At 45.8% G+C, this 22,240-nt stretch overlaps 2 protein-coding genes across 3 annotated transcripts in view; one reads left to right on the forward strand and one right to left on the reverse strand.

Annotated features, from left to right (window-relative positions):
• Positions 1–579: 579 nt before the first annotated feature.
• On the forward strand, positions 580–2,845 carry LOC142585186 (uncharacterized). Its single transcript, XM_075695740.1, has one exon. It carries the CDS (start codon positions 1,268–1,270, stop codon positions 2,825–2,827), a length of 1,560 nt encoding a protein of 519 aa, XP_075551855.1. The 5' UTR covers positions 580–1,267; the 3' UTR covers positions 2,828–2,845.
• A 117-nt stretch (positions 2,846–2,962) lies between these two features.
• Positions 2,963–22,240, reverse strand: part of LOC142585187 (uncharacterized) — a 38,068-nt gene continuing 18,790 nt past the window's right edge. For both annotated transcript variants that reach the window (XM_075695741.1, XM_075695742.1), the window contains exons 5-8: positions 20,455–20,603; positions 15,328–15,544; positions 11,364–11,510; positions 2,963–3,306 (exon numbers count right to left, since the gene is read on the reverse strand). In XM_075695741.1, the coding sequence (XP_075551856.1) occupies positions 3,299–3,306; positions 11,364–11,510; positions 15,328–15,544; positions 20,455–20,603 (521 nt within the window). In that variant the 3' untranslated portion in view covers positions 2,963–3,298. The remainder of the gene's footprint in view (positions 3,307–11,363; positions 11,511–15,327; positions 15,545–20,454; positions 20,604–22,240) is intronic.

Consider the following 22,240-nt stretch of genomic DNA (forward strand, 5'->3'; position numbering starts at 1 on the left):
GGCATCCGATATGTATTTAAAGTGAGCTAGAATTCCTGGGATGATTGACAAGCTTATATCAACTCCACTCTGACACATTTCCGCAGACACGTGCCCCCTCTAAACATGCACGGTTTAAAAATTAATAGTCGAAACAGTTTATTGTTCAGCTCTTGACAAGACCATGTATTCACTAACGAACTTCTTGCAAGTATGTATAGTTACAAGTTAGAAATGGTCGATCATTGCAGAGCTAGGACACTTGCTGGTAAGTCATTTATTGCTCTTTATTTACGCTTAAATTGCGTGAACAAGCCTTAAAAACAAAAGAGCACAATGACGAAGGATGCGTAATTATAATGTAGTACCGGTGTCACACGTTCACTTTTGATCGCGATCAAGCCCGATCCGGATATAAATTCTTGACTGCAATTGGCTCCCTCGCGCAGCTTGCGCAAAGGAGCCAATCACGACCGAGAAATTCGATCCGGATCGGGCTTGATCGCGATCGAAAGTGCGCGCGTGACACCCGTATAAGCTCATAAGAAAAATGATTAATCGTATATAAATACATATGCACAGGCGCACATTTTTAATTAGAACAGCTTCTCTGCCGAGTAGAAGCGTAGCACGCTTACAATTGAAACTCTCATTTCATCCCACCAGCAAATTAAGGAAGGCACCCTAGACCTAAAGAAAATCAGCTAAGAAACCAATTAGACACAAAAAGTCTACCTCTTTCGCAGACCGATATGTTGGAAGTCTGAGCATAGAGAAAGGTCTGAGCCTCGGAATAGCGCTGTTAGTGTCGAACTCGCGCGCGTAAAAAGGGTAATTAAAGCTGTGCCGAATTCGTTGCACCGGAGCCCGCCTGTGACAAACTATTTATATGCAAGTGGAGTGGCTGTTACACGAGTTATTACATTTGCTCCAGTAACGTCGGCGACTATCGAATTACGCGTAGCTCGGTTTATAGGGGCTTCACTGCAGTCCGCAGAGGTCGTGCGGTTAAAGCACGTGATCCAGTGAAGTGCACCACTTTCAGCGGACCCACATGTGTCGACGTTACATTGGTCAAGGAGTCTCCTGACCTACGACGACTCCCGTTCGCTGACAAAACCCTACGTGCCTACACAATATATGCACCGTGTTCTTGACCTGCGGCGCGGGACCGAGTGGCGTGCAGACCAAAATCACGCACCGGGACACAAAATAACGTTGCCTTGGCAACCGCGCAGCGGCCAGGCACACACACAGCACGCACGAGCGGCGCCGTCACACGTGTATTATGTGGATGGTAGCTGCTGCGCATAAGAAGTGCACGGGCCCTATCGACTCCTACGATAGCTTCAATGACGAACACCTCAGGCCCCACTTCCACAAAAGCCTGGTTAGGCAACGCTTGGCCCGCGTCGGCTTGGTGCGGTGCCTCCGACACGACGGTAAACCTGACGACCCCAGAACGCAAAGTTGCACCTGCTCCCTCTCCGGCTCCCGGGAGAGCCCGGACACAACGAGTACGACGAGTTCCGGGGACAGCGGAGTCGTAAGCCTAAGAAATGCGGACCTCACCTGCGCGACGTGCCGCAGGGGCTCCTCTGCTGTGGCTGCTGAGCCTCCAACGGCACTCATGAGCGAGCCCGTGTCTCCTTACCTGATGCCCGTGAACCCTTCATCAAAACGCAAGCCGACCATGACGCGACCGACCCAACAGGCCGCCGTTTCTCGGAGCACAGTCAGGAGGGCGAGCATAACGCCCTCGACACCAGCCAGTTCACGGGAAGACCTCGTCGTCATCAAGAACCACTTTCCCAAAAAGTCGGACTGCAAGGTCTCGCTGCTCTTCCGCGGGTCGGACTTGCGGAGGGCGGTCGCCGAAGCGCGCCAGTCGGCGATCAGGGTGACGCAGCAGCACTGCGGCGGCACTTCCTTGACTGTCTTCGACGGCCGAGTGACTCCTGGCGCGACGTTCACGTTCGCGTCCCGGAGGCACTGCGGCTACCCCTTCAGCATTGTCGTGTTCGTCGACGACATTAGGGACATCCAGCTGAGCAGCTGCTGCGAGTACCGTTACAACGTGGGCGCGCGATTGGGAGGCTCCCAAGGTCACTTCTCGCTTGCTAAGCTCGAGGGCGGAAGCCCGTGCTACAGGTGCGTACTCGAGAAGAGGCTCAAAGCCTTGCCGAAAGAAGAGCCCGAACAAACGCCATCTCTTGGCAGTAAGTCGGAAGAATCAAGTGGCCTCGGCAGCCCTGTTACGAGTAGTTCTGAAGCTGTAGACAGTGTAGCACAAAGTGTAGATGGTGCCGTTATGAACTCTCTATCTAGTGAAGAAGAGTACAGCGCCAGTGAAGATGAAAGCCAACACAGTAAAAGTCAACAATCAAGTGAACATACAGATGATGAGATAGCGGATGCTGCTGAGAAAGAACTTTACTCGAGTGGGACAAATTACAGCTCGGAAACGTCACAGAGCCAATCCCAGCTTCGCACTTCTGAATCTGAGGATGTCCGTGAACAAATTGAAGGTTATGCTGTTTCGAGTCAAGACTCAACACAAACAGACAACAACGTACAGGAGAGTGGCACTATTTCTAACAGCTTTGAAACTTACACCAGTGCAGAGAACTCAGGCGAGAAGTCTGTACATAGTGAAACAGGGTCGCACGTCGGGGATGGAGGTCAGCACAACATGCGCCACAATGTAGCAAAACCATCTATCTATTTCGTGCAAGACAAAAAGAAACAGTGGGGCTCTGACGAATGTCGTGGTGAAAGCTTTTCCTCGGACGACGATGCTCAGACAGTTACACTTACTGTTAAAGCAGAAGTGCACTCTACCCAATAAATATTATTTGAAGTGGTATTTATGCATGTGTCTATCATGAAGGGTGTTTTTACTTTACTAACATGCTACATGCAGTGTTTTAGCACGTCTGGGCGATCAGAGTCCAGATGAAATAAATATTCTCGGACACTAGGGGAGGATGCAATGCCGTAATTTTTATTTGTCACACAAATGCAACAAAGACAAATACGTTACATGAAGAACAAAAAATTACGTAGTCACAAATGACTGGAATGCGTGAACCTCACAATTATCCTCTCCAACTGATAACTTAAGCTTACGGGACCATCCTTCGCCAAAACATTACCAGCACGTTTAAATGGTATGTACAAAAAGTTGAACAGTTCATCTGTACAATGTTCCGCACATAGTGTGCCACCAATGACGAGAAGCATGGTGTTGTCTTTGTGTGAACGCCCTGGATGCCTGTTGTCTCCTGGCACTGAATACTTGTGGTGGGCACTTTAGCGGTCACACATCTGATGAAAACAAGAGAGAAAAACATCTTCAGAAAAAGTGCCGATAACAAACACTCAAAAGAGCAGTGTACACATTAAGCAATCTGTCTCGACAGGATTTGAGTTTTGTCACGTTCAGCAGAACTGTTTCAACACTGAACCCTAGCCTCCATTAAAAAAAGTTCTAATTGTGAATTCCCTGCTAAGAAGAACATTTGGGGACCTTTGTTAACATTTTCACAGATGCAGTTAAAATCTGTTGAGCTACATGTCTGATTCAATGGACATTTTGAAGTCCTGCCATGTTGCTCTTTAAAAAGGTATGCTGCACATGTGCTACTTGTTGACATCAACACAAGTACTAATTAAGGTGCTGGTCCTAGTCTAGCTGCTTCACCACGTATTAATTGCAACGTGCATGGATGCGGTGGAAGCAGATATGGCTAAAGAATGCAACCGTGCACATTTCCTGTTAGCATTTCGAAGATTCTGCTTAGCACTGTTCTTGTTGGCGAGAGCATTGATGGGTTGAGCTGAAGGAATATCGTAACATTAATGGCGTTTTTCACTGGTTGATTCGGAGCAGGATTTCTTGCTCCGTGGCAAGGAATCCGAATTTCACTGATCGATCTGGAGCGGGTTCGTGCTTTCCGCTGGTCGTTACGGATCAACTCGCTCCGTGCCGAATTGCTCCCACTTGCTCTGCCACCGAGGCGCGGTTTCGGGCGGAAATAGCTCGCATCACTTCCGTTTTCAAGTGAAAACGGTACCCAGTCGGTATGCACAACATTGTGCTGCTTCACAAGATGGCTGCGTTTGGTGCTGCTAGCTCATGTTTAACGATAAGAGCTCGGGCGACAGCGATTATGAGGTGACGCAGGTGCTGTACGGAGCCTTCTGTGTACGTTGTCCATGCACAATCCTTGCGGGCGCGACATGGAAATGACGGACTCTGCAACTGCCGCAGTCAAATTACGCACGGGGGACGGCGACTTTGGTTGCTGTGGAAACGTACAGAGCGGAAGTCTGGCGTGGTTTCCAAAACTGGTTTGTGTGACGTGTACGCAGACTTCCTGTGTGATCCCCCTGCGGAGCGCTGGCTGATTTGGATTTGTGAAACCCGAGCGCTCACTCGAGGATTTCGGCAGCTGCTCCAGATAGACCAGTGAAAAACGCCATAAGGATCGCCTCTTGATGCAACAATGCAATATACTGGACACGACACAGAAGAAGTGTAGCACTGTCATTTAGGTACCATTGCATTGAAGTACTTACACTTGCTGCCTCACGTTTGCTCAGCATGTGTTATAAGGAGAAATGGAAAAACAAGTGTTACACTGATGATCACGTAAGCTTTCCAGCACAATGCAATGTGCAGCGCAGGTTTTGTAAATGTAGGCGTCAATGTTTTGCTGTGGTATGAGCAAGTGCTGCTAAGTGGTGACATTAAATTCCAACTTCATTATAAATATAAGAGGGCTGCTAACATTATTTAAACTATAGTAGTAAATTCCCAAGAATATATAGCATAGGTTGATTCTCCAAAAATGGACGAAGGACTGATTTCTAGACACGTTTCACTGATGCTTAGCCATAAGATGTTTAGCTTTCATAGAATGATTCACATCTTGCAAGTAGCCTGCACGGCACGCATGCTTTCGGCTAGTGATTTGCTAACAAGACAAAGGCATTGATTCTGTAATTTATATTCCTGTTATTGGTTTTAATTTGATTTCCAAGCTTTCAGAGCATATGCATCCATCAAAATTGTAATTCCACTCCAGTATTCTTCCCCAACCTACAGCACTGACAAAGCCCTCAATTTAGTTATGCAGTGGCAAGTTCACAACCCTAGTTAGCATGGAAAGCCTGGAGCATTAATTAGCATTGCGGTATAAGAGCCATTAACAGTTGGTACCATGTGCAGGCCTTTTATTATGGCTTCTGTTACGTTTGTACTATCACTTACAGTGACAAGATTGCGATGTACTGTGCTCATGGAATGAAACGCATCAATTTAAGACTAAGTAATGCGCATACTTTTGTTTCAACTGGCTGCAGCTCGTGTCATCATCGACGTTAATTCTGGCGCGTACACTTACATCGGAGTCCTCGTCACCTTTGGTGACCAAATTCCTAGCGACATGACATGGTGCTCTCGTGTACTTTGCACATATGTAGGGTTCTACTAAATGCTCCATGTCCTATTTCATTCCATGAGCACTGTACATGGTAGCAAAAGGTTTCGAAACTAAAAAAGAACAGCATCAAGGAGTGCAGACACACATTTTCAAATTTGTAGAAACTCTACCACACACTTCTGGTAGTGAAAGGATAACGTTTTAACATAACATAAAATATATTAAATTTGATACTAAAGTCGTCTCACAATGTAGTATCAACATTACCAAGACGCTGTGTAGCATAAGGCCAGGTATGGGGTGTTGCTCATTAAAAAATAAAGAGAGTGCGCTGCGCACACTTATTCTGGCTAGGCACACGAGCGAAAGCCACAGTGATCCCACAAATGGAGTGAGCCAGTGTACCCTCCTAGGTATTGAAACAAAAACTGGTTCGGAGAAACAATATGGTAAATTATTTAAGGCGCTCTCTGATGCTTGTCAGTATTTTTGCTAAGGCTTACAAAATTTGAACGTTCATTCAGCTAAATAAAGTTACAAGTTGAGAATGTCCGGTCAGTACTCCTTTAACTCTTTCCCTACCGTTCCCATCGGGCATCAATAGCCCACTAACAATGGTTTCAAATGCTGTTTTCGAGACCTTCCAAACTGCTCATGGACACATTGCACCATCCCACACATAGCAGGAGAACTAAACTTTAGTTTCTTATGGGGTCTGTTTTTTCCCCCACTTGGCGCCGATTTTTTAATGGGTTCTGAAGGTGTGCACGTGCTCCTTGGAGCTGAAAGCGATAGCAGCCACCCCCTAAAGTGGTACGCATGCTTCTATGCACTACGCCTGCGGCTGATTTTACCAACGGCTTGAGCATCAGCAAGTTGGAGGATGGCTGCCTTTTCATCTAACTTTGATTATGAGCGGGACGACGATGGACATCAAATCAGAACTTGAGAATGCACTGCTAATTTGCGCTCGTCCACCAACTGAAGCCAATCAGCACTAGCCAGTTAACTGCGAGACGTATCAAAACTGCAAAAAACATTATGACAGCAAAATGCAACAGAAAACGAGCTTTACCGCACGACTTCCAACACTCCCTGATATGTCTCACATCGAGGAGCTGCTTTGCAGCATGGCACACCATGAAGCTATTACAGCTTCGCATATACAGTTGAACTCACTTATAACGATTTATGATATAATGATCTATTGGTTATAACGCACACATTTCACGACATTTACGATTTTTCGACCCTGCCTATTGAAACTGCATCCAGATACAATGAAAATTTCTAAAAGCGATGTACTTTTACAACAAACAAATTCGTTTCTCTATCAAATTTGGTCACTGTAAAGGGAGAGTGCACATGAAGTTCCGAAGCACGACTAAATTTTGACACTGAGAGTGACGACGATGCAAACCAGCTCGGAACATCGGCAGCTGCGGTCTTGCACGCCCAGCTGTAGTGCTGGCAGTTAAATTTTTGTAGTGGAATACCTATTTTAATAAAAAAAAAAATTTTTTTTTTCAGAGATAGTGCCTATTAGACAGCATTACATTTTGTATACCTCATGATTTTTGTTATTTTTTTCTCAGCCGCTACAAGTGTGTCTTTACAAACTTTAATTTTATCCCACAATCTTGATTTTGGCAATTGATATCTTTTCTATGACATATATCTTGTTAGTAAGACTTTTATGCATGAAAAGTGCATTCATTCTGCTTTTTGTTCTTGTATTACATAAAATATCGCATGCATTAGTTGGTAGTTACTTCAGAAAAAAATATCTGGAGTAACCGACAAAAAACACCTATCTTTTCCATCGTAGGAAAAGAGTTAAAGCAATCCGGAGGTTGCTTTTTCAGGGATACTATGGGACAGTGCTCAAGAGAACAAGTGGCTGTGCCTTCAGAAGTCAACGTGTGCTATTCTAAATTGCACTCTTACAGATAAGTACTGCAACACATACAAGACTCCAATAAATGTGTCCCTCCTTTGAGATACCTCAGCTCTAGTTCAGGTCATAATAGTACAAGCCTCTTAGTTCACTTCCAGACAACCTCTAACAACCTGAACGATGAGGACAAGAGTTCCCGGTTTCCGCAAGTTTTGGAGCGCTGTGCATACAACAAAAGACTTGCAATTTTGCCACACTACTAACTGCTATGTCCACAGTGGCCACAAGGCTTGAAAACATAGTTATAAACTGTCTTCAGGTACGAGATTTAATTTATTCAAAACATTATGTACGAGCTATAGTGGCATTTTACAACTAACATTACTGTAAGTCATTATCAAAGTCAACAAGTATACCAATTAGCAGTACTAACAGGTTAGCAACTGCGTTGGTTGACACTACAGGAGGCATACTAGTGACAACGTCTATATACATATGTCAACAAAAAACGTGCATACAGATGAACAGTGAAAGGGTGCACACAATGTTACACAGACTGCCATTAAGATGAACCCTGTTAAGATGGATTCTCTTTGAAGCTGAATGCTTCAGACCTCTCCGAAACAACAATTCTTAATATGACGCTAAAGAGGAACACTTATCAGTTTAGACTAATAAAGTATTTTTTCAAAACTTTATTTTCATCAATTTTCCAGCAACAGGTTGAATAACCTTGAGAAAGCGAAGGTCAAAATGCCATTTAAAAAATCTTTATTCATGAGGGAAGTCGAAAGACAGTACCGTATTTACTCGCATAATGATCAAACTTTTTTTGTCAGAAAAATTGACGCAAATTTAGGGGTGCGATCATTACGTGAGTTAAATTTCCCGCAAAAAGAAAGAAAATTTTTTTTTCATCCCGCATTTGCTGCGGGACACCAAAACAAAAATGGCAGGCAGAGCACACCGAACGCGATTTTTTTTCTTCTCGTGAGTATATTACGTGCATTGAAACAGTTTCTTCCGTATCAGTGATGAATAATATTGTTAATATCGGCAAGTTTGCAGAAATAACGTAGCCATGTCCATTTTGAGGGGACAGAAACAGATGGGTGCGCTTAGCTGCCAGTGACACAGAAACGCATGGCCGGCGTTCTGTGGAAACTGCGGCATCTGTCTTCACTACTATCCTAATACGGCACATTTCCGCTAAGGGTGGGCGAATATCTTAGCTGTGTTACAGGCGTCGGCGTATGAATAGGGTACACGTTTAACATATCAGTGTAAACGTGCTACTATCGTTTCCGCTCGCGATTTGTCGCGTGCCCACGAGTGCAGATGAGAAGAACTGAAAGGCGCCTTTTTTGTTTTTGTCGACCACAACCATTATAAAGCCCACCCACAATAAAGGCAAGTTTGGTTGCACCTCCTTTTTTAATGGAAGTGTGGAAAGTGATGAAAGTAATGAAATGAGGCATCTACTTAAGAATGTTTGGTGCGTGCAGACCGCTTGGCTTGTCTTGAAAAGTCGTTCGCGTAGCATTTGACAGATGGTAAGCGCGATCATTATTAGCTAGACTTGGCACACAATATATCGCTGCGGCAAGTTCGGGGCGCTATCATTACACGGGAAATTTTAAAAAATCGAATTTTGATGACAAAATTCAGGGGTGCGATCATCACGCAAGTGCGATCATTATGTGAGTAAATACGGTATGTCAACGTAACGTCACAGATTAAAAATTTTTTTCTTGTATTTGGGCCACTGTAGCTTAGCAAAAGTTCTTCGAACTTATGTTGAGTCTTTTGCTCTTTTATAATACAGCATATCTCATCTTAATTGGTAACAGTTAACTAGGCCCCAGCAGATGCTGTCAAAATCCATGACATCATGGCAAGCTGGTGCGAGAACTTGAAGGTGGCATCAATGCTGGTTTTTCTTTTTTGCTTATTTTCTGGCTTAGCAAGCCTTCCCTCAGTTGTACAAAGGTACCATATTTTCCGATGAATAAGGCATATTTTCTTTCTAAAAATTTTCTTTGGTGCGTCTTACACAATGGTGTGTCCTCTATATGCGTAAACCCAAGTGTACCTGGTGCGACCAATATGCGTCTTTTTTTTTTCATGCGAGTACAAGAAACCATACGTGGGAGCACTGCGGAAGAAGTGGAGCTACTGTAACACAGGAACTGCAGCAAAGGTTGCTACCGTGGCGCCCGTGATATCGGTACCTCCTTGACTGGAAGTCACGCATACTAGTTTTCCGTTATAGTAGTTTTTTTTTGTAAATAAGTTACACCCACGGAACTAACACACTAAATAAGAAAAAGGCATAACTTTTAATCGTAATGTTGTGGTGCCCGACATCTGTTTGTAAAAAAGAAGAAAGAGCACCATTTGGTTATCATCATCATCAGCCAACCATGCGAGAAGTCTCAGCAGTACGAGCAGTAGTCGCAGTGCTTCCAGCTTCCAGTAGCCAGTGCGCTTTCTTATGCATTTCGGGTGTGCTGTGTGATGTCATTGTTGCTCATGTGTACGGCTCAGGCACTCCACACCATGCCACTCCACAGAGGCAATGCCAGCGACATGCTTCAAGATGCTTATAGCGTCGATGTACAAGTTGTTCAGAGGCCGCGATGGTAACCCAGCAATGCTGCCGGCCAAAATGGTTTAACTTTTTTACAGTGCGTCTGAGTATGGGACCTTCGATGACTTCGAGTGAAGTGCAATAAATGTTAGTTTTCTGCACCTAAGAGGAGCGTTGTTGGTTCAAAATTTATTCTGCTAGAATTTTCAGCTTGTAAAATTTTGTTTATAGAAATTTAGTGCCTCAAATGGGTGAGCGTGGCATTTCGCAATGATTGTACAAGCGAGTGCAATCACGTGCTGACTGAGCTAAAATAGGTGTGCCTTATATGCAGGTGTGTGTTTTTATACACCAATGTTTTCTTTTAAAGCCACAAAAGTAGGAGGTGTGTCTTACACAAAGGTGTGACTTAAACACCGGCAAATATGCTAATTTATTAATGCAGCTCAACTTATTTTTTTCTTTAGTGTCCCTTTAAGAGGAAAATGGGAAGGGAAAATAAGATTGCAATTAAATAACTGTTCTGAATGCGACCTACTTATCAAAGTGGAAGTGAAGATGGCCAGAACAGTGGGCACATGTAAGCTGTGACATCCTTTCATTGACCACAGGGACTGCCAGGTAGACAGATAGCTAGATACAAGCTCCACAGTACAGAGTCCTAACAAGTGGGTAGGCTCCTACTTATTATCCTGCTTACTTTTTACTCTAGCAACACCATCGTACCTGTACCGAGCGAGGTGGTTTCTCTTGCCACAACACAAATTTTCTCATCTATCAAATTATTGATCATCAACTATGTACAAAGCAAACAGACCCACTGCACATGTCTACATCTTAAGAATGACAGCTATCCTAGCTTCACATCTGCTCTGCTGTGCAGTCTGATACAGATTACTACAGGGACATTTTTACATTGGTGAGTGCAACTGCCAATATGGCCCATTCGAGATGCACAGGAATGATGGGAAGTACAAGGCTCTTGCCAGAGGCAGCATTAAATGCCTATGCGGCTTATGTTAAGCCCCTTATTAAAGCCAATCTATCCTGCAGATTGGTTTGGCGACAATAATAGCTAAGTTTGACCTCTGAATGCTACACTCGAACAAAGCAGGTCACTTCTAGAAATACACACACACTAAGACACACTTTAACAGGAACAGACAGTGCAATGAAATGAAAAGACAAACATTACCTCTGCCAAGTTAAGACCAGTGCACTTCCCACAAATCTTGCAGTAGAATGGCTGCAGTAATAACTACCCTCCACTGCTGTGTGCGTCAAAATCTACAAAGTCAAAGTCTACACAAAGCCAACTAAGGTGATTTCCATTGCATCGCATGTGAGCAGGGCTGAGTAGCTGGTCATGCGCGCTGGAGGTACGTGTGGCAATAGCACCGCTGATCAGGTGACAGATTCAGGTGGTGCAGGTAGCGCAGACCCCAGTTACCTGACGAGGGTGCCTTGGGCATCTCGCACAGCTCGCAAGCCTCCAGGGCTGGGTGATTGAGAAAGGTGCACTTGGAGCACTTCCACCGGTTGTCCTCTTGGTTCTCCTCGTCTTCCGAAAGGAGGCTGTTCGGTCGTGGTGAGGGTGCTGCACAGGGAGGATTGGGGTGCACGACCACACAGGAAGGAGGGAATGAGTCAAAGAAAGCTCGGAGGTTTATCCTATGGATGGATAGCGCCTGTTTGATTCATGTGTCATTCGCTGCCCCACAGCCCTTCATTATCTGGTGCAAAAGTTTGCTGCTGCACGGTGTCATTTATGGGAAGAGAAAGTTGAAAGGTTGGGGCACAAGACACTTCATTTTTGGTGAAAAGTCGCTATGTGATGACAATGAGTGCTTTAACTATTAGGCTTTTCGGTATGCCTTTACAAGTAACAACAAATGGAGGCACATAAATTCCCCTTTGGATAAAATAGAAGCAGGGCATTAAACAATAAGAACTGCTAATAGCGGCAAGTGTTCTTATAGCAGTCAGAAGCAAAGAATTTATGCTTAGGCACAAGTGCACACAGGGATGTGTATGCACATCAGGTCAATATAAAACATGACAGGTGTCCGAGAGCACTAAAATGCAAGGTAGTTCAGTACACACTGCTAAAATATTTCGTCAGTAAACTACTTCCTCTATCATAATATGTCCAGTGCGTCTGATGCTGCAGAAGAGCTGGCACAGCATTTCACAAGGCAAACATTGCCACTGTGAACATAAACAATGGAGCCCCAATTATACTACTTTCTTGAGGCTGCGCGAGAATGTTGTATAATCCGGGCAGCACAGTATATTCCGACCAACAAAAATTATACCTATAATGCACGGCTTCGCTCGACAGAGTTGCAAAGAGCTTCAATTTAAACTATAGGCTAATACTCTGCAGGGCATGGAAATCAAAATCGCCAAAACATTAGTTGCGAAATGAGTACTGCATTGCAGCTAGGTGTCAATCACGCTTTACTGGAGGGATGTAGCATACCTAGCTGTACTGTGATTCACACTCGCGAGCATGCCAAAATCCATTTACCCAGTTCAAAAATATATGTCAGTTTCTTATAGGCTTTCTTTCAGCCACGCAGCAAGATCTTTCTTTCGAGCCCAGTGATGTTTGCAAGGTCTTCACCTATGGTGTCGCCTGCACAGATGAATCTCCGAATGCTGTTATTGCTAGTTAGCACATCTGTGAACATAGGCACAGGCATGGCAGTATCTGTGGTGTCATTCTTTTCCAAGGTGGCAGCGTGCACTGTCAGCATGAGGCCATGCCTCTTCATCTCATCTCATACGACGGCCCGCGTGAAACCAGGAACCCAAATACGGACGCGCGAGAAGTCTTGTGGTCTCTTGCGTAGACAGAAAGCTCTGAACTGCGCGAGTGAACACGCTCATAATATTCGCACATGTTTTCAAGCTTACCATACACACTGGTGCGATATTCTCGGGTGACAACTTTCAAAGACAGTTTCCCTGTCACAAGGTCAGCACTGGATGCATGAATGTAAATACAGCTAACAGTGCACTTTTCATTGTGCAGAGTTACGCGAAAGAAAAACTAAACTATCTCCAAAAGAAAATGTGAAGGAGCGTGAGCGGGCACTCAACACAAGAAATGCAGAGAGAAAGTGCAATGAGATGGCAACAAAGGAACGAAAGTGGGCAGCGGGTGAGTGGCACAAACAGCGGGAAGGGAAACGAACAATGAGAAGGCAGCGAACATGAGGGAAGGAAGAAAGAGGCTAGCAGAAAGCAGTATCAGCTTACTGCGTATGAAGGGGCGCTCTCCACCTACTGACAACAGGGGCAGTGCCACAAAAGGGCTGCTGGCGCATTTGACACTTCTCAGGTTAGGTTCGCAGTTCCGTGCCAGTTGTATGAGACAGGACGTGTGTAATCTCGCTTCTTATAATTGAGATTTTTCATGCATAGCCTCTATGGGGAGTTCGCCAGGACTGTGCTAATCCGTCATAACATCCGGGACGTCGTAAAATCAGGGGCACATAATCAGGGCTCCACTGTATCTGTGCCAGAAGGCTTGCAAAGTAAAGTTTTGCAAGTTACAGACTTTGAAACAGAGGCCCTGTTTTCACAAATGTGTACAATACGGTCTGCTGTCAAAGGAGACACAGACTTAGTATTCTGCCATTGATGTCATCGACATATGGCAAAAAGGCCTGCTAATACAATGCAGTGAATCGGTACAAAAATTGCATTGTTATAACCGATTATTGTTAGGACCAGTTTGTGTGGCGGAACAAGCCAGAAAAAAGACCACAACACGAAGTACTTATGTGCAGTATGACAATATAGCATGCTATGATAATCACTTTGTTGTACTAGTGTAAATACAGTTAGCTAATTTTGTCTGCCTGGCACTAAGACAACTTACATCTTTTGCAGCACATCTAGGTTTTTTATGTGGTTCAGCAAGGGGTCTATTGCAAAAACAGTCTTGAAGGCACTCAGTCATGCAAGGAGCCTCTTGAGATGGCCAACTTTCACCGGCTGCGAATGGCTGTCACTGTCACTTTTATGTGCTCCCTTTCACCTTGGCAACGAGTGCTTCACCAGTCAAATATTCATAATTCTCATCTGTGCCATCTGAGCGCCGAACATCCTCTAGAGCAAATTTTTTCTGTAAATAGTAGCTTCTGCTATCTCCGACTCTGGGAGCGGTGGCTCTAGGAGCTGGGTGGTTGTGGGCTACAGATGCTGCTAAAACCTGTTTGGTATGGTGGCGTGGCACCAGGCAGTCTGATGTCATCTAGGTCGGTAGGCGCAGTCTACTCAGCTGCTCCTTCCGGCGAGTGGGGTAGGACCACCTCATAGAGCTGACGTCTTCTCACAGCTGCCTGTCTTGTGCCCATTTTGGGGGGTGTTTATGGATGCTTGTTGTTGTCAGGCTTTTAAGAGCTGCCTGTTGCACGAGGAGGGCACAGCCTGGTGGACCATAGCACTAAGGTGTCACACTCTGCTTCCCTCATTCTATTTAGCCTCGCATAAACTGAAATTAGTTACTTGTTCGACAGAAAAAAAGTGAGCTTTGTTCATGTGAGCTTAGCATTTTAGTAGCTGTCAGACATTTTGCTAGCCGACTTTAAACATCGTACCACGTGGGCGATGCGCACGCACAATTGCTCTCCCTTGCACTACTCCAGTGTCTGTCGAGTGTGTTGAATACGCTGGGATGCAAGGGAGGAAACGTTTCATGCGGCCTTTGGACCATGCGTATGTGCCTGGCCAGCAGTTGAGCGAAGCCATCTGAGCAGAGAAGGTGAGAAGGGCTGTAAGGAGACCTCCTTCGCCTCACTTCTGTGTTTGGAACAACTGATCGAGCCTTCATGGGTTAAAAGCCATGTTGCACGTACACGGCGCGGTGCCATCACAAGAAATTCATAATCCTCTCTTTTTTTTTTTTCTCTTCTAGGTGGCTCCCCATACTTGTCAAATTGTCAAAACCATTAACTCAATGTGGAATAATTGTAGTAAACGTTTTAACATGAAGTACATTATGAAGTTGACTGTAACATGTTTTTTTTCATTATTATATACTGTTTGAAGTGGTCTTGTTATAAGTGGACGCCACTTTATTTTTATGTATAAATGTATGCCTGATGGATCATATCAGTCACTTTCCAAAGTAAACAAATGTTTCAATTGTATGGGCTTTATTCACTGGTTAGATGTCCCCTTCGACAATGTCCCACCCTGTAAATCTATGTGGCAGAATAGTCAGCTTACAAGAACGACACCCATTCGAATAAGCCGGAGGCTTTCCACTCCTGGCATTGCCCCCTCCTGCCCAGCTACTTAGTCACACATGTCATGCACAGAGCTAAGAAAGCTGTTGTTCTAAGACTCTAGAACAATGAGTGCTGCAGCATGCAACGAATGATCCCTCTAGGACTGCTTACTGTTGGACTGTAACACCCGGGGTGGCGATAGGATAGGTCTACTAAGAGGCACTGGGTGAGGCACAGTCTGGCCCGGGTTTAGCCTATGGTAGAAGTGCTCGTCAGTGGCCCCCAACGGCACCTCCCCACGTGCATACAGGTCGACTTCACTCAGCAGACAGTGGCACTCTACGTTCAACGTCCGGTTCCTCCTCTGCAGGGTCCCGAGTCCCTCCATCTAAAATGGCAGAGCAGAACATTGTATTTTTATTTTCTTACAGGCTCACATGCGGCCCTTAATATCAAGCACTTGCAATGATAGAATAGTCTTATTAATCTTTGGTACAGGTCTTGGTGCAGGCGAAAAGCTAAGTTGCAGTCGCAACAAGCTCGTTTGTCGCAGCGTCTGATGTACATCAACCATATTTTTCCGTGTATAATCCGGACTCCCAATTACAACACCCTCCTCAAACATAGAGAGAGAGAGAGAGAGAGAGAGAGAGAGAGAGAGAGAGAGAGAGAGAGAGAGAGAAGAAGAAGAAAAAAGGCAGAAAAAAAAAGAGCATACTGTGCAAGTGCATACAATGCTCGCATCATTTAAAAGCAGTTCTCATTTGTGGATGCACGACTCGCCAATATCATATCTTTGTCCAGAGGAAATGTTCCCCACCTCTTTGGTGATGCTGATTACCCTCAGCATCCGCTATGCTGTACAGACAGCACTGCTGTTGAGGGCACCTCACTGTGACCATAGTTCGTTCGCAGAGGCCGTGCACACTACCGTATTTACTCGCGCAATTATTGCACTTTTTTTTTTCCCCAGAAAATATGCGCAAAGTTGGGGGGTGCATTCATTATGCGGGGTAAAAAATTTTTTTTTCCGTGGCCACCTCTAAAAAAATCAGTTTCACCTGAAATTCAAACCATCGATTGCAATAGCAAATGTGTTAACAGATACATGAAGTAAGGGTAGTAGTTTCATCGGCCGTATAAACGTACAAACCTTCGCTTTAACACAAACTGAGCAGCGAGAATGCAAAGCGCACAATGGTATGAGCTGTCAACTCGGCCCCCAATGCAGATCGCTTTCAAGAAAAGGCACGCCACGTAATGCGCAGTTGCTGCCGGAGTAAAATGCTGCCCCCTCCCTCCTTCCTCTCCCCCCCAGCACCATGTGCACGATGGAAGACGGCATGTTTCGTTCCCGCTTTCCTCCCTTGTATGCGGGAGATTGAGCTGCCATCATCGGAGCCCCTCGGAAGCGGTTGTGCAATACGCAGTTTCTGCCAGGGTAACACCCCCCCCCCCCCTCCCCGGGGGCCTTTTGCGCTACAAAAGACGGCGCCTAGATTGAGCCGCGATTGTGGCGTCTCCCTCGCACACTTTCACTCAATCCTACACCATGCGGTGCGCGGTGACGACGACGATGGCAATAAAGCGCCTAGAGCACCCATATAATTGCTATCGCAATAAAAGTCGGAGACACGGTTCGATTCAGCGCCTGACAGGCGTCGGACACAATCGCACCTGCCGGACGCCATATCATACGCTGAATCGTACAGTGTGCCTCCTGCTTCACAGCAGCAAGTACAGGGTGCGATCATTATGCGAGGAAAAGAAAAACGCACTTCTTGGTTGGAAAAGTGGGGCTGCGTTCTTTATGCGAGTGAATACCATATTCGCAAACACAGTAAAAATGCAAAATTGCGGCTCAAAAATAGGAAAATGGGTAACCATGAAAAAGGGGAGAAGGGTGCTTTAACATAAAGGGTAGGGAACAGGGTGGCGTTCCTTAGGAGATAATGAAACTGGATGTGGTACTTAGCTTTGATGTGTGACTTCATGGCACCACACACCACACTGCCGTAAAGCCGCACCTCAAGGCAAAATCTGCATATAGCCCACACCCTGTCCTTACTTTTACTTACGGCATAAAGCCACTTCTACCATTTCTACTTGGAACAAGTGTTCTGCATTTGGTGCGCTTTGGGCGAACAAAGAAAAAAAAATCTGAGGACAGCTAAGCACTTCTTGTGAGTTGTGAATGTGAAAGCATTAATGTGATAATGCCCAAATGAATGCGGCTGAGTGGTATTTCGTGTTATGAATTTCACATGGGCAAGCAAGTGTGTTGATATGCTTTGTGCTTTTTGATTTGGCTTTACCGAGGCACAGTTAGAAGCACGTGAGAGCTTGCGCGGATCAGGAATGTGCTGATACCACAGGCTTCCGAGAGTGAGAGTGATGTAGCGTCAAGGCAATGCCCTCTCCCCTTACCAACACCTGGCGTGCTAGTGTTCATTTCACCCGCTCTGCTCCGTCCAGTCTCGCTTGTGAAGTGGCGACCCACCCAATGGGAGTTTAGGCTGTTACAGATGCCCGCCGCTGGCTTTTTTACTCAATGAGCCACTTGATGCTATCGCATCAAAAGCATGATAGCGAATCTAGGGCATATCAAGTAAACCACACCCTAGGACATCCATAATTAAACCGAAGTTACAGTGGGGACGTCCAAGCAATCTATGTGGAGGTATTTGTATACAGTCAAACCACTTATAACGATAAAAGTCTTAACAATATACCACTTATAACAATGAAAAGCTGCTGCACCTTCAACTTTTGTATGTTTTCCACAGTGAAATAACCCACTTACTACACTGCCCCACTACTGGTTATAACGATGAAGTCCGGCTGCTGGGTGTCCATGCCGAAAGGTAGTGAAATGCAAAATTCTTTGGGGGAGAGAGAGAGAGAGAGAGAGAGAGAGAGAGAGAGAGAGAGAGAGAGAGAGAGAGAGAGAGAGAGAGAGAGAGAGAGAGAGAGAGAGAGATTCAAGCCGCTGAACAATGGCCCGCTGCCCCCAAAGCCACCGCGCGCCTCTCTCCCATTGCCCTTCCACCCCTCTAAACAGGATTGGGCTGCACCCATAGCTCTAAGTTGTGCCACCCTCTGAAACACGAATGGACTGTGCCAACTGCACTGCTCCCAAATTGCTTGCTGGCTCCTCATTCTGCGCAGTTCTGCAAACAGCTTCATCGCTTGCGTTCTGCCTTTGTTGGTTGCGTCAAAATCGTTCCTGGCCACAAGATTTCTCAGCCTTGTTTGATTCGCTACCAAAATGGAAGGTGGCTGATCCGCCCGCTTATCATTGGCAATACACAATGCTGCTGGTGAAAAGAAAGCGCACCGCTATAGATGTGGAAACTAAGTGCTTCTAACCAATAAGTTGATTGTCGCGAATGTGCTTGCATCGGATAGCGAAGGCAATGATGGCAGCGATGATGCGGTAGGCCAGGCTGCCTTAACGTTGTCCTCGCGGGAGGCCTGGCAGACAATTCAATCCCTCCTGTGCTTCGTTTTCATGAGTAACCTTCCGCTGCACTATGTGGAGCACCTGGATGCCTTGGAGAAGGATGTTCGAAAGCTTTGCAAAAAGCATGCAAGGCTGACGGACATAGGGTTTTCTCATGCAAGCCAGTGAGAAGCAAGTGGCACGATGCTTGTGGTGATCTCGCCTCAGCATTTCTTCTGGATTTCTCAAGCAGACAAGCTGTCGTGGCAACCTTGCATTGTTTAAGGGGGGAACGCGGCCCTCGAAAACCGAAAAATCGCAAAAAAGCCTATTTTTGAAAAACAATATATTTGGGTTGTATGTCTCATAAACTACCTGTTCTGTAATTATCAGCACCTAATTCAACAGCAACTGCAAAGTACAAATAAACCTCTGAGGCCACCGTGGCCCACAAAACATGCGCAAATGCCTAAATGAAGTCAAACTTCACGCGCGCGCACCATTCCTGGCCCATGCGGCCTGCCCACGCCATTGGTGTCATTTTGACCGTGAGTTCTTTGTCTCTGTTTTGCCGCCTTGCAACATGGCATCGTCGGCGCGGTTGAGGCGCTATTGGCATTTTCCCGCGATGCAATACGGAGCACTGATTGGCCGGAGCAGCGTGTTCGAATCTCACGGGCTAAAGCACGCCTGCTATTGGCTGCTGTGTGGGCGGCAGCGGCAGTGGCAGCTGCTCCTTTCGATGCCACGCCCGCCGCGCTCGCGTCGTTGTTGCCCCTTGCTCCGTCCGCCTCAATAGACGCCTGCTTGGGAGCTGCTCATCGACTTGTGCTATCTTTTAGATTATTTTCTCAGCTTTCTTTTTTCACTAGTTTTTTGCTGCATGCGATGCCGGCAACGAAGCCCAAGACAGTGCCGATGTTCGGTGTGTGGAAGTGAAATGAGCACAATGGAGCAACGAACCACTTTTGGCGCAGCTGTTGCATCATTGCACTTGGTGGCCATCACTCCATTAGCAACCACAGAGTAGTTAAGAGGGAGCCAGTGAATAAAAAAAGTGTTCCAAATGAAGGGCGACAGAGGCATCTTCAAATCAAATCAAATCATGGGTTTTAACGTCCCAAACAACACACAGCTAAGAGGCACGTTACAGTGGTAGGCTCCGGATTTATTTTGACCTGTGATTCTTTACAATATGTGCACCTAAATGTAAGTACATATCGCATCTTACTCTCACTGGAATGCCACCACTGCGGTCAGGAGTTGGACCCACTATGTAGTGTTTAACCGCAAAACGCCATAGCCATTAAACCACCACGTAACATTTACGTGACGAAAATGGACAATGAAGCCAGGGAAAGTGTAGGCGAAATTGTTGCAATTAGTTGAAATGTAGAAATTATAGGGAAAAGGAAAATGAAAGAGGACAAAAACGTCAAGAAGACAACTTGCCACAGCTGGGAGCTAAACCCACATCGTTCGTGCATTATGTGCACGCTGCTTTTTCCATTTTCTCGGGTACTTGTGTAGTATGTGTACAAGGCTAGCCCTGGGAGCGTTAGCCGGTGCCACTCATAGCCATGTAGTAGCTGTGGAACACATCAGCTGTCATCTCAATTAACCACAACAATTAAGTTCCCTAATGCTTTCTCTGGCTTCACTGTCTGCTTTCCTGGTATGGCTGCAAATAAGTAATTAAGAAATAATAAAAAAATCAAGCACTCTTTATCTCCTTGTTCTTCTTGCACGCCATAACATTGGACACATTGACCAGGTTGAAGAGCAGCGGCATCTGAATAGAAAGCTGCAGGCACGCACTACACAAAAGTAAACAGAGGTAGCCACGCATAGCCAACCTGTGAGGGAGTGACATCAAGCAAATGCTTGCTCATCAGTCTGGTCTCTTTGGATTCCACCTCTGCTCGAAGCTGCTGAAGGAGCTGCACCTGCTGGGCATATGTTCGCTGCAGCAGCTCAAACCTTTGGTGCTGGTGGGTGAGGAGAGCTGCATCACAATGAAAGGATGTAAGAGTTCACGCCACCATACCTGTTATTTATTTTTTGTAAAACTTAACGCAACATTCGTAAAATAATGGAATGAGCCAAAATGTGTAAGCTCTGGGAGGTTTGTGCGAGTTGGCATGTGCTGCAAGCATACCAAGACAAAAGCGACTTACGAGAAGAATCTGGGGAAATTAGTGGCACAATTTTGGAAGCAATGAATGAAATATCAGCAGCCACGCCCACTGAGGAGCTATACGTTCCATGGGTTAATAAAGGGGAAATGAGACATCCACCCAGACATAGCTAATTGCTACAATGGAAACCCAGACACAGGTCCGTACCCCGAGTCGAGTCCGAAGACTCAGACCCCGAGTTCGAGTCTCCAGACCAGAGGAATTTTTCGACTGCGAGGCTTTTCTTTAGAGGAACCCGTATGGGTTTCCTTTGTAGCAATTAGCTACATCTGGGTGGATGTCTCATTTCGTCTTTATTATTTACTTCTCTCCACCTTGCCGGTTTTAGCAGAACTATTATGTCAAACTCTTCTTGCCTTTGCTTTGAGTTGTTGATAAATTTGACTTTGCCCTGCTATCTTCCAGCCACCTGGTTAGCTCAGATGGTAAAGTGGCTGCCCCGGAAAGGCGGTGGTCCCGGGTTCGAGTCCCGGACCAGGGCGAATTTTTCTTCAACTATGAGGCTTTTCTTTCGAGGAACCCATATGGGTTTCCTCTGTAGCAATTAGCTACGTTTGGGTGGATGTCTCATTTCAACTTTATTATTTACTTCTCTCCACCTTGCGGGTTTCCCCGGAACTATTACGTCAAGTTCCATGGCTTCTACAAACAATTCTTTTTTAAGTTGTGTCAAGCTGTACATCAGCCAAACAGGTATGTGTATAAACAATTGCTTGCGCCAGCATGCCTTGCAAATTGAGAATGGGACTGGCTTACACCTCCCACATCATTGCAAAGCTTGCACGTGCAAGCCATTGCTGGCAAGCACAGGTATATTACAGAAAAACAGGGATACCATGACGCGAGAACTGCCAGAGATGTTTCATAACCGGAAATCTGGTGACAGGCACGTCCGTGTTTCTGAGTTTGCGGTCAATGCAAATCAGTAATTTTCTCAGAAGTAAGACGAGTTTCATTTTTTCAGCGCTTTTCACGATAGCGTTGCCTGCAGTGAGATGATGCTAACATGAAATGCAACGGCAGTGAGGAACGAATGCACTTTGTCTGCCTTTCACATCAGCGTATCTCCGAAACTCAACACTATGCAACATTCAGCACTAAACGTGCACGATGCCACGCTATGTCAGCTTGCCCAGTCTTTGCGAATATTGTAGATTACATTTAAAACAGGGTGCGCACGTGCTATGTATGCGCACAGCCCCGCTAGCAGCCATGCCAAGCTACAGCCTCGTTAGAAAAGGAGCCGCACACCGACCTGCCACCCATTCACCCCTTCCTCCTCACCCTTGCACATGCTTGATAGCATTACCGCAAGCAGACTCCCCTTCCCTCTTTCCCCTCGCTCACTCATTAGGCCACCATTCTTGTTGGCTCACCCTAGCACGCTTTCACTCGCACCTAAAGCATGCGAGGTGAGGTAGGATCTTGCTGCCCTTGGACTTTA

Source organism: Dermacentor variabilis, chromosome 6 (genome assembly GCF_050947875.1).
Source record: "Dermacentor variabilis isolate Ectoservices chromosome 6, ASM5094787v1, whole genome shotgun sequence".
NCBI lineage: Eukaryota > Metazoa > Arthropoda > Arachnida > Ixodida > Ixodidae > Dermacentor > Dermacentor variabilis.

Coding starts and splice junctions, on each gene's coding strand:
- LOC142585186 (XM_075695740.1), top strand. CDS start 1,268: ATGTGGATGGTAGCTGCTGCGCATAAGAAGTGCACGGGCCCTATCGAC.